The sequence below is a fragment of the Miniopterus natalensis genome, chromosome 10 (assembly GCF_054644295.1).
Source record: "Miniopterus natalensis isolate mMinNat1 chromosome 10, mMinNat1.hap1, whole genome shotgun sequence".
NCBI lineage: Eukaryota > Metazoa > Chordata > Mammalia > Chiroptera > Miniopteridae > Miniopterus > Miniopterus natalensis.
In genome coordinates, this window is record NC_142090.1 from 73648937 (window position 1) to 73667406 (window position 18470).

Consider the following 18470-nt stretch of genomic DNA (forward strand, 5'->3'; position numbering starts at 1 on the left):
TGAAATCTGTAAAGGTTGTGATTAGGGTAAAAATGGAAAAAGCATCTGATTTGTTGGGTGAAATTTAAAGAATTAAGAGTAATTGTTAATGCATTTCATTCGTTGTAATTCTTAACTATAGGCATTGAAGAAGAGTGCCCCTGTTAAAGTAATTAAAAGCTATTATTTAATTTGACAGACTGAAGTGGCTTACTGGGAGAGAAATCCATGATAAAAAAGTACAAGTGAATACCTAAAGAACAGGTGTTTCAGGGATGAAGTGTTCTGCATAAGGAGATCATCTTTGGGGAGACAAATCCATGACTTAAGAAATAAGACTAAGCATTTTTGCCTAATAAAACCTTGTATATAATGATACTTAATTTTATTAGGGAAAGTGGTTATCCTCAGTTCTTATGAGTCTGTATAGAAACCGCTAGGAGCCCTCACTGACTCTCCAGATACACAGGTCACAGCTAAGTTACCGTTTTGTTGCACAGATATACATACATATATTAATTTTGTAACAATTTCCAGGAGCCTTTTTAACCAGCCCTTCTTTCAATCCCTGCTCCTTCCCCAAGGATAATAACTGTCACACTTTGTTTTCTATCTTTCCAAGCTTATTCCGTATATTTATATATTTGCACCTGTGGGAAATGCGAAGGACTGTTTTGTGTGCTTCATTCTTTAAATATCACACAGTACTATCTCTGTGATGCTTTTTTTTCACAGAAAAATGTGTTTTGGAATGTTTGCCATGTTAGAACCTGTAAAACCAGGTTACTCTTTTAATTGTTGCGGATTACTCACAGGCTGGGCATTTAGTCATTCCCCTGCTGAGGAGCGTTGAAGTGGTTCCTATTTTCCCCCCATGTTTTCCTGTAATGTCACAATGGACGTCCAAAATACTGTCTCATTAGAGGCAGTATTACCAGTTACCGTGATGCTCCCTTTCACTTGATGATAAATTGTTACAGTGAAGGTTTAGTACAGTTAAAACTTTCAAAATCTCTCATTAAAAACATTACTCGAATTCTGGTAATGGCAGCACGTAGAGTCTGGCATTTCCTCTCTGCAAAAAGCAAATATAAAACTGGACAGTTGTTGAAAACCGCCATTTAGGAGTATTGGAAACTGACCAAAGGCAGTTAAAAAATTGATCTTGCAGGACTGTCAGGGCTTGGGGTGAGCACATTGCGAGTCCGTGGCCTTCCTGCCGGTGATCTGTCCAGATTCCTGCGCAGCTGTACCCCACCCGCACTAGCTTGGGACTGGCTGAGAAAACCAGCAGCTTTGCTGCCTAAGTGAGGGTGGGGCGTGACTTGATTCAAGAAAGGGGGTGAGAGGGACATAGAAGCCTGCAGCTTTGCTGGTGACCAGTGGTGGATTTGGTTAGAAACCAATGGGAAAACCCTGCTGCCTTGGTAGCTCAAGGTTGTGGACCTGGTTTGGGCTGAGCAGTGGACCAGTAGACATTTAATAGGGAAACTACGGAAATGAAGCCATGGAAGGGCTGGGAAACTACATACGTGCAGGCGAGACCCTGAGGGAGCCTAGCAAAAACTTTCAAACCAAGGGGGACTGGAGAACTGGCTGCTACTTTGAATGCATCCCCAGTCTGTACACAGATCAACTGGCAGCGGGTGGAAAGTCTTACAGACTTGAGGTGTTTGAGCATAACCTTTGCCATAGGCATTGGCTGGGAATTAAGCTGTACAGACATAGGCACAAACCCTAGGAAGCCAGCCTAAAATGTAAAAACAAGAATTAAAAAAGCTGAGCAGAGATGTCCCAACTGCAAACCATGGAGAGAAGCAGATTCTGTAGTTTAAATTTAGATGAGTTACTAAAAAAGACTCAACAACTCTGAAAAATAAAACGAATCTTGATTTATCGTAATATAGTAAAGGTTCAGTTTTCAACCAAAAACTGCTGGACTGAAGGAAGGGAAGGAGGGAAGGAGGGAAGGAGGGAAGGAGGGAAGGAGGGAGGGAGGGAGGGAGGGAGGGAGGGAAGGAAGGAAGGAAGGAAGGAAGGAAGGAAGGAAGGAAGGAAGGAAGGAAGGAAGGAAAAACAGAAAAGTGTGACCCCCGTAATCGAGACAAAATAGTCAGTGGGAACTGACTCAGTGGGCTTGGTGTTGGATTTAACAAAGACTTCAAATTGGCGGTTTTAAATATGTTCAAAGAATTAAAGGACAGTAAGTTCACAACACTCAACGAAGAGAGATTTCCAATAGAGAAATTAGGAAAGAAAAACCACATAGAAATGTTAGACTTGAAAAGTACAATAATTGAAATGAAAAACTCATGGGATAGTCTGGACAGCAGACTTAAGGTGGCCGTGAAGATGGGGAAGGTCAGTGAAATATTCAACCCAAAGGAGATAGAAAAAAGTTAAGAAAAGTAAACAGAGGCTCAGAGACCTGTTGGACAGTGTTAAGCATTTCAGCATACGTGTAATGAGAGTCCCGGGCAGAAAGGAAGGGAAGGGACAGAAAATAAAATAAATGTCACCAAACCTCCCCAAGTTCAGTGGGAACCACAGCTTACAAAGGGCTCCATGAGATGGAGTAAGCACAGTGCACCGTCTCTCCGGTTCTTAGCCAAAAACTGGACCGAATACAGGAGTAGCTATTTGTAGACTCTGAGAGTAGGCTGGTTGGAGACAACCAGAAATTTGAGTACTGCTGAATTGGTGGCGAGGTTACGTTTTTTGCATTCCCTGACCCAGCCCTAAAGCCCAAGAGTGGGCTTGAGAATGAACAGAGAAAACTCCAGAAACCCTCTAGTTCTGGCTTAAAGAGCAAGATGCCCAGCAAGAGTGCAGAAACCCCTTTTTCATTCTCCGAGTTCTCTCCTCGCACTCCAGCCCCCAGGAAATCCCCTGGCAGCAGCGTTGAAGCAGCTACAGCAGCCAAAGAGGAGCCCGATCAAAACTCCAGGGCAGGAAACCTTCCTCTTGGTTTGGAGCCGCCGTGGCCCATGTTGTCTTTTTCTCTCTGTGTTCCCTGACCTCCTGAAGGAGGAGGTCACAAGCTCAGCTGTAGGAAGTGCATGTGTGGCAGAGTAGGTGAAACAAAGCCTGAGATTCCTGGCCGGAGGATTGGTAAATCTCAGAGAACCAGAAGTACTTAGGTTATGGGGGGGAGGGGGCGTCTGGAAAGAGACCCCTTACAGTTGTTTGTGCACCCCGGGGCTCACCCGTGAGCTGTGCACGCGTAGCTCTGACCCCGAAGAGCATCCGTAGATGCTGGGTTCTGAAATACCAGTAGAACGCCGTGGCCCGAGTCCCAGACTGGCTAGTGTGTGGCCCAGGTGGGGCAGATCCAGGTAATGTTGCGAAAGTGTTGAACAGCCCAGTAGTCTCTAAAGTTAAACTATACTCATCATGTCACCCAGCAATCCCACCGCTAGGCATTTACCCAAGAGACATGAAAACTGGAGTTGACGAGGAAGGGTGCAGATAACCACCCTTGCATTCATTCCTGGGATAAATTGTACTGGTCGTCGTGTGCAGTCCTTTTCAGTGTTGCTGGACCCAGTTCACTGGTCTTTATTAAAGATCTTTGCAATTTCATTTATAAAGGATATTGGCTATAATTTTCTTGTGATGTCTGTGTCTGGATTTGGTATCAGGACCTCAGAAAATAGTGGGGAAGTGTTTCCTCCTCGCCTTTCTTTGGAAGAGTTTGTGAAGTCTTGGTTTTAATTCTTTAATGTTTGATAGAATTCACTAATGAAGCCATCGGATTCTGGGTGTAGGGGCAGTTTCTTGATTAATAATTCAGTTTCTGTACTTTTTTATAGATCCATTAAAATTTCATATTTCTTCCTAAGTAATGTTTTTTAATTTGGAGATATAAAATTAAGAGTAAGATTGTAAGTGTGTATAAGGTAGCCTGATAAAGCCCAAACTGCTTATAAAAACCTGTCCTGCTATGGGAAGTCAATTTGAAACTTACGCTTTTTAACAATTCAGTTTTTTTAAATGCAATTTTTCAAAAGAGTGTTAATTGTTAATGCCTTTTTATTTGAATTATGTCATAATCATATTTCATAATGGCTTGGAATTTAAGGCTTTTTAAAATTTATTGATTAATTTATTTAAAATTCATTGGTTAATTCTGTAGTGCAGTTCTTTATATTGCATTGTGTGCTCACCAAAGGTTTTTTTGTTTTTTATACGTTGTTTTTTCTCAGCAGCAATGCAGCAAGTGTTGGATAACCTTACCGAGCTGCCCTCATCTACAGGAGCAGAAGAGATAGACCTAATTTTCCTCAAGGGGATTATGGAGAATCCTATTGTAAAATCACTTGCTAAGGTATATTGCTTTATTCACAAGATTACTAAATTATTTTTAAAATTGTCTTGCAGAGGACTTTTTAGATATTACTGTTTTAGAACTTAGGATGACTCTTGACCACTGTCAGACTTATTTCCCATTTACTTAGCTTTACTAAGAAATATTTAATGAGTGACTGCTTCATACTTAGCCATATTCTAAGAAGATAGAAACAAAATTTATGATATTTAGGTTCTTGCTTTTAACAGAGAAAGGCAAGATTATTACACCTAATAATAGTGTATTATTAATAGAGAATAGTATTTGTCTCTTTAGGTATAGCCCACAACTCTTGTTAAAAAGGTGGTTTTTTTTGTTGGCAAGCATGGTTGGACAATGCTTGGGTGAAATACCCTGAAGTTCTGAAAGAACATTCTCTTCTCTGCAGTTTACTTTTCTAAGATGTAGTGGTAAGATTCTCAGAACTGGCCATACGGAAAGGCCAGGCCGTATCTGTGTGAGCTCCAAGTGTTCTGCAAAGCCAGTCAGGGCATGTTCTCCCATGCACTTGTGGCAAATGAAATATATTTGTATGGACTTATGCTAGCTTTCTAGTAATGCTTTTTCTTAAAGGAAGCAAGACTCATTCAAATGCGTGTGATTCTTCTGTCTCTCTGGTCAGTGTTTCCTTTGTCCTTGGTCTGATTAGTTAAATTCCAGTCGGTACTTGTCTCTTGAAAGCTACTAAATAAATTCTGACTTTAAACTTCTTTCACAAAATCTTAGAGCTTAAAAATATGAACCTGCATTTGCTTTCTTGGAAAAAGTAAAATTGATCTCGATTGAACGCAACTCTATTTCAGGAATTGGTTTTCCATGTTAATGTAATTACAGCTGTAGTTTTACTAAAAAAGACGTTGTCTTCCTCTGAGAATTTCTGTATTGTATTGTGAAGTTCTTTCCTACGGTAGAACCTGTCTTTGCAGTTGATGTGGAAATATCTTCAGGCATGTTTGTTTTTGTCACATAATTCTGCTTCCTTCCTCTTTTATCTCTTGCCATTAGTCTTTCCGCATTCCCACCTGCCCCACCCAATTTGGGTAGCAATAAGGTAGATGAACATAGAAAGGAAGGGAGCTCTATTAGAGTTTTCAAGTTAGTGACCACTTCTGTTTCTTTTTGTCTCAAAGTCTTAAACCAAAGTCTACCAATGTCTAAAACATATATTACTATATGCCGATCGTGTAGCATACAATATTGGCAAAGTAAGCCATTCATTATATGTTTCCTGGAGAAAGAGGTGGCCTTTATAACTCTTACTCAGAGCAGGGGAGGGAAGGTTGAACGGATGGGTGGTATTTTGAACCACAGGAGTATAAAATAATTATAGGAATAGATGTGGGGGAGCAGAGTTCACACCCCTGGACTTGAAAGAGCTATGCTAAGAAGCAGCAACTCCACTAGCAGTTGGTGAGAGCATCTAAATAAGTGAAAATAACACATCATATACTAGATTGAATAATTGAACTACAACAGGATGTTAGGGTGGTGTCTGGATGGCGATAAAGTCAAAGACGCTGTGGTAGGTAAGAGCTCAAGCCCTGATACTGGACCACCAGACACTGCCTCTTCCCAGCATTGTGAGCTTGAACCAGTCACTTCATCTCATTTTGCATCAGCAGCTGTGTCTGTAAGGGGAGGATGGTAATGACATACCTATCTTTGCTGAGCACCCACACTCACACTCTCACACACTCACATTATACTCAATATAGTTACACATTCACACACACACTATACTTGGAATATAGTTACACACACACTCATACACACTGTACTTGGAATATAGTTACACACAAACACACACCCACTCACATGATACTCAGATTATAGTCACACACACTCACACTCTCACTAGGAGTATAGTTACACACTCTCACACTCACACGATACTCAGAATATAGTTAAAGACACACACCCTCAATAAATGTTAATTTTTTTCTTTTTGTCTGAAGCTTTCTTATACTATGATGAGTGTTACAGTATTGAAACATTAGTGATGCTAAATTAGATATTTATTAAAGCATGTTTTGTAGAAGTTACTAATCATGCATGTTACTTTAGCCTTTTTCCAAAGCTGACATTCATTCCGTGATATGCAGAGTGTCCTCATTACCCCATCCTTGCCAGGCTTTCAAAAATTACACATTTACTATGCTCATCCTTTGTGGCATTTCTAGTCTTCTTAATGTTTTTCTTACCTAAATCTAATAGAAACTTTCCCTTCTTTTTAAATTACATTTAGTCCTTTGACATTTTTCTTTGTTTACAAGCAGTTATAATTTTTTCTTTGTCGGTTTACTTCATGTGACTTAAAATTTCTTCTTCTGAGGTGTTTCTTAAAAATGTTGCTTAATATATAGCCCCCTTCCACTTAAAAGTTTGTTTTACTTTGTGAATCACCTGGGGAAAAATACATTTAAGTGGAAAAAAAAAAATTGCATTTTCAAAATTAAAATGTATATTTGCACTCTGAAGGAGCCTCTCTATATGATAGAAATAACTTTTAAGTATCATAGGTAATACTATCAATTAAACTTTATTTAACTTCAAGGCAATGTTAGCATGGTGTCTTTAATTCATAGTTGCCACTTGAAATTTGGGTTTTTCTTCAGCACTTACAGAAATGAATCTTAAATTGTTATGTGTAAGACTTGACATCTTACACGGTTTCATTTATAAACTAAATCGTAATAGTTATGCTTTGCTTGTCTTCAAGATCAGACAGCAACCATTTATCAGAAAAACAAAGAACACTAAAAGGTGAAGACTGCTTGGTGTTCATTCTCAGTTTGATTTTAAAACTCTGCTTTACTTCACCTGGGAAAAGGTAATTAGGACTACTGGGTGTCTATGACAGTGTGATTCATGGTCCATTTTATGTGGAAAGATTATGAGATTTTAAAAAACCAGCTTAAGATATATAGACATGAAATGATACAGTCCTTTGAGGTCCAGCTCAAGAACTGTCTCTCTGAACTGATTTGTTTATTAATTCAGACTCTGGGTTTCCCAAAATGATTTTTATCACTTTTTGAATAGTAATCTATATAATGATTGTGTTCCTGTTCTTTATTTTTATTATGCTTAATCATATAATTTAATACAGCATGAACAGTATCATCTAGAGTTTGAGTCTAGACTAGAACATCTCTAGGAATTTCTATTGGGTAAGAAATATATGGTTTTTTATTATAATTTGGCCTATTTATAGTTTTTTCATGGTTTAATTATGAAAATGAATTTTTCATGACTTAGGATAGGAATAGAGGCCAAGGTTTATTATACTGCATGAAAACATTTACTGAGAAAGATTTGTATTTTGCCTCTAATTAAAATATTAAATTTGGTTTCAGTGAATCAAGCCTTCAAGTCCTATCTTTTAAAACTTTATGAAAAAGAAACAAATCAGGAAGAAAACCACAGCCTGGAGCAAAACAATATATATTCTTACTTTGCTATGTTATTGTCTTTTCAGGCTCATGAGAGGCTAGAAGATTCAAAACTAGAAGCTGTCAGCGACAATAACTTGGAATTAGTGAACGAAATTCTCGAAGATATCAGTCCCCTCGTCAGTGTGGACAAAAACGTGGCAGAGCTGGTTGGGATTCTCAAAGAACCCCACTTCCAGGTGAACTTCCCAGCGCTCTTCTCTCCAAGTCCCTGTGTTCCCAAATACTCTGCTAGTAGTTAAGTTCCAGTTTAAGAGAAGGTTTTTAAATACTATTTAGGGCCATACTTTGTAATATGTAAATTCCAGCATAGGTATTTTAATATTCCAATATTCTGAGGATACATAAACACACACGTAACTAATACACATTGCATAAATGTATATCTGTCACAGAAATACATCAGAATGTTTTTTTCTTTATGTAATTAAAAAAAACACAAAACCTGATTTATCATCAGACCATGTGCTAGAGACGTTTGTCTCTGTGATAGTGGAATTTCCTTCCTCACTACCGCTTTTTGTCAGACCTCCTTGTGGCCATTCATGCGCATTTTCAGTGTTGAGTCTAGGATTGGGGTGCACTTGATGACCTCAGAACAACAGAGAGCAGTGTGAGGATAGAAACCACTACATAGCATAGGTTTGATAGGCACAAAAAACAAGTGCGATTTAAGCATTGGTCTGTATCAATAAAGAGTTAATCATTTTAACAAAGAAAAACCAGTTTCAGAAGAGAAAGGGAGTGGGGGAGATTTCTTATAAATCTGCAATGAAGACCATGTGGTATTGAGTCAGCATTAGAAAAATAGATTAATCGACAAGAATAGCAACCCCAGAAATATATCCACACTCATATGACAACCTGGTTTATGACAGAGATAATACATTTAGTGGAGAAAGGATGGACTATTTAATAAATGGTTGCGGGATAGAGGGATAAAGTGTCACTTGCTTTCTACTGCAGATCTTAGGGGGCAGCCCCCTTGCGTTTTACTCAAAGACTTTCTCTGACTCCAACAATGTTAATGTAAAATATGAAGATTTAGAGTGAGATGGTTCCTATGTCTAAGTCAATATCTTAGGTACAAAAAAGTGGACACATATCACCCATACCCTTTGCATGGGACAGTTGATTGAGGCCTTATAAGTCATACTAAGGTGTTCAGACTTTATCCTTAGGACAGTGGGAAACCTTGGGCAGGATGAGAGGAGATATTTAACAGGGAGAGGTCAGATTATGGAGCTAGATTGTTAAGTACTGAGGCAAGAAGTTGTGATAGCAGTATAAAATGAGGATTTTCAAGTCTTAAGCAGCAAAATCAACAGGACTTGGTGACTAGTTACGTGTGACAGTTGTAGAAGAGAGATGTGGAAAGTTGATTAAGGATAGGATTTCTGACTGTTGGTAGAATCCACTGAGATTAGGAACACTGTAGGAGAAACTGGACAAGTTAATGTAAGGTAACTGGCCATGTTAAGTTTGTGACGCCTCAGAAGCATCTGGGTGGTGCTTTCAGGCATGTTATATATATATATTTAAATAAATACATAAAATTTAATAAGTATAAATTTATATAAAGTTTAATAAATACATAACATTAGAAAATAGCGGCAATTAAAAGTACAAAAATTAAGACATTGCATTCTTACTACCCAAATTATTACTGTACTATTTTAGTGCATATTCCTCCATTTTTTTCCTGTGCATAAATGTACTTTTTTTTTTCTTTACTAATTGAGATCATTTTTCACAAGGTGTTTTGTAATTTACAGTTTTAGTTCAGTCATCAATTTCCGCTTTCCCATGTCAGTGGGTCTCCGGCTCATGTAGTGCACATACTATATTCAGATGTCTTTATTTGATGCCAAAATATTCTTTATAGCTGGTTTGTACGTACAGGTTTCCAGCCCAGTTCTATGTGTAGTGTCTAGTTAGACCATCCGTCCCTCCCTTGATTATGATGTTGACCTTTTGAAGAGACCTGCAGAATGTCCCACTTCCTGGGTGTATCTGGTTGCTTCCCTACCGTGTTGTTTAGTTATCTATCCCTTCTATTTCCTGTAAACAGACGTTCTATCAAAAAGGTTGGTGATTCAAGTTAATTATTTGGAACTAAAATTCATCTTAAGTGATGTGATACAACATGAATTAAATTATATCAAAAATGTATAATACATGGTCAGCACACCACTATTGATGCTGAGATTGGTCCCTTGATTAAGGGCAGTGACAGTCTAATTCTTTGAAAGCCTTTCCACTAGAAGTAATCTAGTGTCTTACTATTCTAGCATTATACTAATGCTGTTTCCTTTCAGCTATTTACCTCCATTAATAATCCTTGCCTGAATCAGTATTTGCACTAGAGGTTGCAAACCGACATTTTTCGAAATTCTGCATTTTCTCTCATTCTGCATTTATTAGCTGGTGGCCTTATGTGAGGAGAGCTTTTCCTTGTCAGGTGGGCGGTTCAGTTACTCTGTAATGTGTTTCCCACCAAGGGGTCAGGGACATGCTTGGTCCCTCCCTCTACCAATTCTCAAAGTAAAAAATCGTTTAAAATAGCAATTTTCATAGAAACAAATGTGTGTGTTTTTCAGTCTTTTGTTTTTTTAAATAGCACTGTGGAGTTATGGATTTTTCATTAATTCAGTATTTCAGTCATATACAATCCTTAATTCTTTCTGATTTTCAAATTATCATAATTTTGTTATGTTGTAGGCAGATTTTTAATGTATGAACCTGAAGCTCATGAAAGTTCTGGACCAAAGACGTAAAATTCGGAATTACCAGTGGATAGGTAGTGGCTTGGGTCACAGGAATATTCCCTAAGAAGAGAAAACGGGGTGAAAACAAAGACCAAGCCAGAGGTTTGAGTGACTTCCAGCATTTATAGGAGTAATCCTCACATATGGATTTGTGCTTCTTTCTTTTTGAATTCTTTCTTCAGTCTCTTACATGTATTCTTATGAAATAACCAGAAATTATCATTTAAACCCTTGCGCTAAGAATCTACGTCCTGAACCTGTTGATGTTTGTTCCCTTCCTTGTGTTTTGATTTATTATTTTTGAACTTGCGTTTTATCCACTCAAAAAACTTTTTAAACTTAGTTTTACATTTTGAATCCTTACAGTCACTCTTGGAGGCCCATGATATTGTGGCATCAAAGTGTTACGATTCGCCTCCGTCCAGCCCGGAAATGAATAATTCTGTCAATAATCAGTTGCTGCCCGTGGACGCCATTCGTATTCTTGGCATTCACAAAAGAGCTGGGGAACCATTGGTGAGTAGAAAAACCAGCGCCTTCTTAAATCTGAGCCCAGACGTACTTGAGGCCCAGACACTACTCTCGTTTTTTCTCTCTCGTAACTTGTATCATTATGAAAACTTTATTTGTGTTTGTTTTTATGCCTTTTTTGGCCTCTGTATAAAATACACCTTGGATGCTCTCTCAACTTGATTTAGCATACAAAATTAAGTCAAGATAAAAGTTAAACTGAAGTAGAGGCCAGAAGAAGTTTGCCAATGGGTGGCAAAACTTTCAGAAAGTAAGTACTTTATATTTTTCCTTTGCCCTTTGAAGAAGTTATCTCAGGTTGCTTGCTAATGATAGTATCAAAACATGGAAGAAAGTTGTTATTAAAAAGTGAAAACATGGCCTGGCCGGTGTGGCTCAGTGGTTGAGCATCGACCTAGGATCCAGGAGATAGCGGTTCGATTCCCAGTCAGGGCACATGCCCAGGTTGCGGGCTCGATCCCCAGTTGGGCGTGCAGGAGGCAGCTGATCAGTGACTCTCATCATTGATATTTCTGTCTCTCTCTCTCTCCCCCTCTCCTTTCCTCTCTCTGAAATCAATCAATCAATAAATATATATACACACACACACACACGCACACTTTTTTAAAGTGAAGACATGGTAGGTAGGGCCCTTTAAGTAGTGAAGTTTACAATTTCCTGCTAAAATTATTATTTCTGCGTCCTGACTATAAGAACAGTGAAATGGGCGGGGGAAAGCCAGGAACAAGGCACAACTATTGTTTCTTGTTCCTTTGCGGTTCCTTTATCCTGTGAACGCAGCCTGGTATATGTTTCATTTTTTCAGGTTAACCTTACCATCGGCGTCCTTTTTAAGGGTGGTATATGTTGTCACAGTTGCACATGGTTTAAGATTAGAATATTGACACAGGAGGGAACACGGGAAAAACAGGAAGGATTCACTCACCTACTTTTAGAATTATTTTCTTATATATACACATTCATGAGTATTTGAGATTTAAAAAAAAAAAAAATCTGACGACAGTTCCATTCCTTAATTCCTTTAGGGTGTAACATTTAGGGTTGAAAACAACGACCTGGTCATCGCCCGAATCCTTCACGGAGGCATGATAGACCGACAAGGGTTGCTTCATGTGGGAGATATCATTAAAGAAGTCAATGGCCACGAGGTTGGAAACAATCCAAAGGAATTACAAGAATTACTGAAAAATATTAGTGGAAGTGTCACCCTAAAAATTTTACCAAGCTATAGAGATACAATTACTCCTCAACAGGTTAGTAATAAAATTCTTGGTAATATTAAGAGTACTTTCATTTCTTAAATCACTCTGTTGGATGTAACCACCAGTTGCTACTCTTTTGCTAAAGAAGAGAAGGGGGAAAACTGTCTGATTTAATTGTTCTGAATTGCCTTATTTTGTCACGGGTGAATTTTTAAGCAATTAACGTCATCTTACTGCTATAAAAGAATTAGGAGAGAAATCTGTGAGCACCACCGACCCTGCCATTTCGGTAACGTACAGCAAGGTGTTGGAAAAACCATACAGCCTTTTAGTCATTCAACTAGCAAACATTTTTTGGTACCTGTTATGTTCCAGGCCCTGTGAGTGAAGGTAATGCAGCCCCAACCACCTATAGCTTATTGTGTAGGGGATGGGCTAGAGCAGCGATTCTCAGCCCATGTGCTACAGAATTTTTAAAACACGCAACACCTGACTATTTAGTCAGGGCCACTGATCTCTTTTCCCTTAGAGTGTCAAATGAAGAAAGGACAACAGCCAGCACAATAGCCTTCCAGTGTGAATGAAGCAAAATTATACCCTTTTTTTTTTTTTGCCAGATTGGCCAAAATTGTATTTTTTGGTGTGCCGCAGAACTTTAGGAAGTAGTTTATGTGCCATGAGATGAAAAAGGCTGAGTCGCTGGTGTGATAGAATCAGAAAGGAAGAAAAAGAAATGAAGCCATTACAAAGAAATAGCTGATGACTATGGTGGGGGTATTGTTCATATGAAAACTTTAAAGGCTAGTTTTAGTATTTCTGTTCAATTCTGTGCAACAGCGTGTGGAATACCCGTTTTATATTGTTATGTGGAGGACAGGATGGAATATTTAGTCGTGATTTTAGTACGTAAGCTGGACTTCTGAATATACATAGGCTTGCAAGGGACTTTGGTTGAAATGAAGGTGGACACCTTGTCTTCAAGGAAAAGAATCACCAGCTGGCACATTTCCATTTGGAAAAGTAGAACCAAAGGTTGACTTCTTTAAATTATGTGTTAGTTTTGATACTTAGGAAGATTTTTCCCCCCTCTGTGGTCCGAACTCCAGAATTCTTACCAGCTCGCCATGCCCATAATGGACTTTTACGGGGAAAACTACATTTTTGTGATATTAATAGCTAGGACTTGGGCCTAAAATCCTCTGTAAATTCTACAATTGGTGAAGTAACCTGAGTGATGTGAAATGCAAGGCTAGTTAGCCCTGTCCTAGGCCACCTCCGCCTTCTTGCTCATCTCAGCTTGGAGACCACCAGGCTGCACACAAGTTCTCCTTCCCGAGGTGCGAAGTGGGGACTTTTCTGTACAGTTAGCTGGAGCAAGTGTGCAGTGCATCTTGTTTCCATTGTTCGGAATCACCATCTTCAGTGTCTAATGTCTTGACGGATGTTTCACATACTTGTCCAGTGTTTTAGTTGTTTCAGGTTGGAGGGTCCTTGTTACTTCATCTTAGAAGCAGGAGCCATTTTATCTTTACTTTTATTACCATAAAAATGTAATTTTTGAATGGGTTCAAAATTCAAGAAATATAAATTTGTGTTCAGTTGAAACCTCCCTCCTAATTCTCTACCAACCTAATCCTCACTCCCCCATAAGATACCATGCTGTTAGTTTATCTTTCCAGAGTTTCTTTATTCATATGCAAGTAACAATTATATATTCTTTTTCCCCTTCCACGTCTTTTTTTATGAAAAGATTACATAGTATACACACTCTGAACCTTGGTGTTTGTGTGTCTGTGTGTGTGCCAGGGGGAGTTCCCAATTAACTGTGCAGTCTTAGGGATCTTTCCTTTTTGGTGCGTAGTCTACCTGTTGAAATACAACCCCCCTTTTCTTCTTAACATCTGCATAGTGTTGTATTACATAGATTTACCATCACTTGTTTAATCAGTTCCCTATTGTTAAATAATTAGGCTGTGTCTGATCTTTTCCAGTGAGGAGTAATTCAGTAGTTAATAGTCTTGTACATAAGTCACTTTGTATGTGTCTGAATAACATTGCTGTTGAATACATTCCCAGAGGTGGATTGCTAAGTCAGAGAGTTTTTGCATTTGCAATTTTGATAGTTATTGCCAAATTATCTTCCCAAGGGACTGAACCAGTATTTCACCAACCTGTTAGAAAAATGGCTGTTGGCCCATAGTCCTCGCTATGGTATATCAAGTATTTGGATTTCTGCTACTCTGATGGGAAGATAGTGTTCTCATAATATAGTTTTAGTTTGTTTTCCTATTCTGAGTGAGGTTGGACATCTCCCCCTGTGTTTAAAAGCTATTCGTACTTCCTTTTCTCCCTTGCTGCTACTTCAGATTGTTCATTCATTCAGATATTTCTTTTAATGGTAAGAATATGAGATTGAAAGATTTTAGGTTGTGTTTAGTGACTTTCCAATAATGAATGAACAGTTAACATTCATAGGCTATTAGTGAAACACTTTAAAATGCACTTAATAAAATATTATACTAGACAAATGATTTAAAGATCATTACAAAATATTTAGATCAAAGATTGGGTTCATTAATTTTTTCAGACAAATCTTCAAAGTTCAAAGTAAAACTAGTTTAATCTGAGTTTTTGAGCACAGAGTAATGTTGCAAAATTAATTTGCTAAATGAAAAAATAAAAAATTATTTCTTTTAGAAATTCTTTACATTTGCAAGGTTTGGTTTTTGTTCCACAAATAATGATGTTTTCAGAACAATTTGATGGGAGTAGGGGAATGAATATTTGAAATTTGGATTAACTTGGAAAGTCTGAGCTTTATGGTTACAGAACACACTCTGCCCCACAGATAAGAATAATAAACTTAGTCATGATTAGATGACAGGTGCTCTTACTGCTCATTTAGGGCAGCTTTTTTGAGAAGTAAGGTGCATCCCAGTATTTTTACAACGTTGCAAACCCATCTTTTTTTCTGCCTCATCTCAAACCCTTCTAACTTTTTGCTTCAATCATTTATAATTTTCAAATATTATATATACCCTATGAACAATTCTTTAGGGAAGTGGTTGCTTTACTAAATGAGTGAAGTAATAAAATGGGCCAGTAGTTTGTTTATATTATGTTGATTTGTTACCACTTTAAAGCTATATTCATGGCTATATTTATGCAATGAAAAATATATTTTTAGAGTTGCATCAATATGGAGAGGCATCCAGCACACGTCCGTCAGGTATGATGTCATTCCAGGACAGTCTCTGGTACTCTGTTTTTCTGTCTTGTCAGCCAACTAAATTTACCTTGATTAAACTTAATCATTTTGGGTTTTCTCCACTGCCAAATCATTGAGCTGCATGCCATTGTCAAGTTAGCCAGTTGTCACATTTTAGGCAAGCTTAATATTATTTGTATGCTTGCTTTTTAGAGTTTTCTAAACGTGTATATCAGAAAAAACTCTTGGCTTGCTGATTTTTTTAAGCATTAATATTTAGCCTTTCCAAAGTTATTGCAAATGCTCTGAATGCTTTCTTTGAATATCATCTAATTGTAAATAACTAAAATCTTATCAAATGTTCCCAAATTTAGTTATTTTTAAATTATTTAATATGCATCCATCATATTACATTTTACTACACTAATAATATCTATCTATTTTGTTATTTGAATATTGTATGGCATATTTACATAAATATGATAAATAGAAAAGTAACATTATTTTGACTAATTATGTGCTTTCCTGCTTGTTAAAGTTTCCTGCTGATTAATGCTAAGTCAGTTCTTTAGATAAAATTTGAATTTCTATGAATATGCATGAAAAAGGTTTGTTTTAAAAAAGTAATTTGTCTGAACTTGCCATCAAATACTGAAAATGCTTAGCTTAATTAGAATTAAAATTAAAGTGAATATGCAGAATATTCTAGATACTGGAGATCATAACTTACTGGTAACTGATGTACTTATATTGATAAAACAGATTTAAAAGAAATTTGTATAGTTAAATGAATTTAAAATAGTTTCAGGCTTTCCAGTATTTGTCTTAAAAATTAATACTGATCATTTAAATCAGAGCAAGATGATTCCAGAAAAGTATTTTCTACACTAGTTTTGGTCGGTGTTTAAGTCTATGTGATTAAAAAATAAATAAAAAATTGCCTGGCCTGGCGTGGCTCAGCTGTTGAGCATCAGTCTAGGATCTAGGAGATCGAGGTTTAATTCCTGGTCAGGGCACATGCTTGGATTGCAGATGATCCCCAGCAGGGGACGTGCAGGAGGCAGATGATCAATGAGTCATCATTGATGTTTTTCTCTCTCTCTCTCCCTTTCCCTTCATCTCTCTGAAATCAATAAAGATATATTTGTTTTAAAAAAATTATTACCAAGGATGAAAGGGGGTTTTTTGCTTTTTTTTAAAGGTTATTAAATATATTTCAGGTCTGACTTCAACATGAATTTTTATTATTTAATTTTGATTTCAGAGAGTCAGTCTTACTATCTGAAATGTATGCCTTAAACCAACTGCACGTATTGTTTCAGGATGTTAATCAGGAAGTAGCATTTGCTTGCACAAAAATTATGCAGTGTTGGTTGGAAAATCATGTGAAAAGAATGGTGGAATTAAGTGATTGTCAAACTCTTTGTTGATTTAAGATTATACGTTAAAATAGAAACAAAATTTTAATATGGTGACAATGTTTAGTTCATATTTTCTTTTCTGATACCAAATTACTAATGTTCTAATATGTAATTTAAATTTTATTTGAGACAAGTTTCTTAGTTGTCAATTATAAGAAAATCACAGAGGTTTGAAGAACATTTCAGAAATCCAGTGACAAATGGTGCCTCTCTCATACTTTTAATTGTTCTGTGTGTTTTAGGTGTTTGTGAAGTGTCATTTTGATTATAACCCATACAATGATAACCTGATACCCTGCAAAGAAGCAGGACTGAAGTTTTCGAAAGGAGAAATTCTTCAGATTGTCAACAGAGAAGATCCAAACTGGTGGCAGGTTAGTGTGCTGCTCAGAATTTCCTCACCTGCTGTTTTATTTTCAACCTTAGACCTGGCCAATATCTGCGTATTCGGGAAGAAGGTATTATTAACATTTGTTCCAGTGGGTTTTCCTGCACAAACAGCTAGCTCCTGCTTCACAGCTGCTAATTTTGTGAACAGAAGACCAAATTGAGAGGGAATTTGTGAAGAGCTGTGAATAAACGCAGGACTAACCTGTGGTGCCATCTCTGGGTTAGGGCTTAGACCAGTCTGTCTTTCCCCATGGGTGATTGTAGGAAGGCACAGAATTGGGCAAGAACAGCTCAGCTGGGGTCACCCCTGTTTAGTGTTTTTGTTTGTTGTAACTAAGGAGTCTTTTATTGTGGTTGTAGTAGTCTTTCTCTCGTCTCCCCTCCCTCTGAATACATTCGCAGCAAATAAAGCATTAACTTTTTAAGCTCTCAGCTCTTAAACCTATTTGCCCACCTCTTCTCATGTGTTGAGAAATGGAGGCATGCTTTATCATCAGTGGTGTTTTGATCGTGGGTTGAAATCTGCGTGCATGGAAAGGATGTGTGTTAGCGCTGTGTTTTGCCCCCTTCATTTTCCAGATCTGCGTGACAATGTCCTTTTTCCTTTCCCTTAATGCAGCTTTCAGAAGAATCCCTGGCAGCCAAAAGAAGCCTGCTTTAGTCATTGTTCACCTTGGTTAAACAGCCAGTGTTCAGAAGGGGAGAAACTTAACAGATGGGAAAGTCTTAACTCCCTTAAACTGTCAGAGAGTCTCATTCAAGAACAAGCCGTGAGAGAGAAGGGCCCAGGGCCTACCCCTGAACTCTAAGTTATACGGATACAGTAACTCACGTTAGCTCTAATGAGTTACATTGACTTCTAAGGGGAATGAATTACAAGAATGCGGACAATCATATTGAGGTGTCCTTGCATTTAAATTAAGACATTAACATGTACAAGTGCACTGTGCAACTGGTTAGGAAGCTGAGAAACGAGTAAATGAAATGGAATTCATGATTTCAAGAGGTTTCCATTGAAGTTCTTAGACGGCTCACCTGGAAAATCCGCCTTCTGCGGCTGTTTCCTTTTTAAACTTTTCCAATGTTTTCTCTTTTCCACTCTTTGAATGCCATCTCTTAGTTTTCACATCTGATCCTTTCACCATTATCTCAACTTCTTCCTGCATTTTGT

At 37.7% G+C, this 18470-nt stretch overlaps 1 protein-coding gene across 1 annotated transcript in view; it reads left to right on the forward strand.

Annotated features, from left to right (window-relative positions):
* Positions 1 to 4017: 4017 nt before the first annotated feature.
* PALS2 (protein associated with LIN7 2, MAGUK p55 family member) overlaps positions 4018 to 18470 on the forward strand; it is a 30100-nt gene continuing 15647 nt past the window's right edge. The window contains exons 1-5 of the mRNA XM_087821209.1: positions 4018 to 4306; positions 7806 to 7958; positions 10914 to 11063; positions 12104 to 12331; positions 17152 to 17283. Coding sequence (XP_087677335.1) covers positions 4190 to 4306; positions 7806 to 7958; positions 10914 to 11063; positions 12104 to 12331; positions 17152 to 17283 — 780 coding nt within the window. The 5' untranslated portion in view covers positions 4018 to 4189. The remainder of the gene's footprint in view (positions 4307 to 7805; positions 7959 to 10913; positions 11064 to 12103; positions 12332 to 17151; positions 17284 to 18470) is intronic.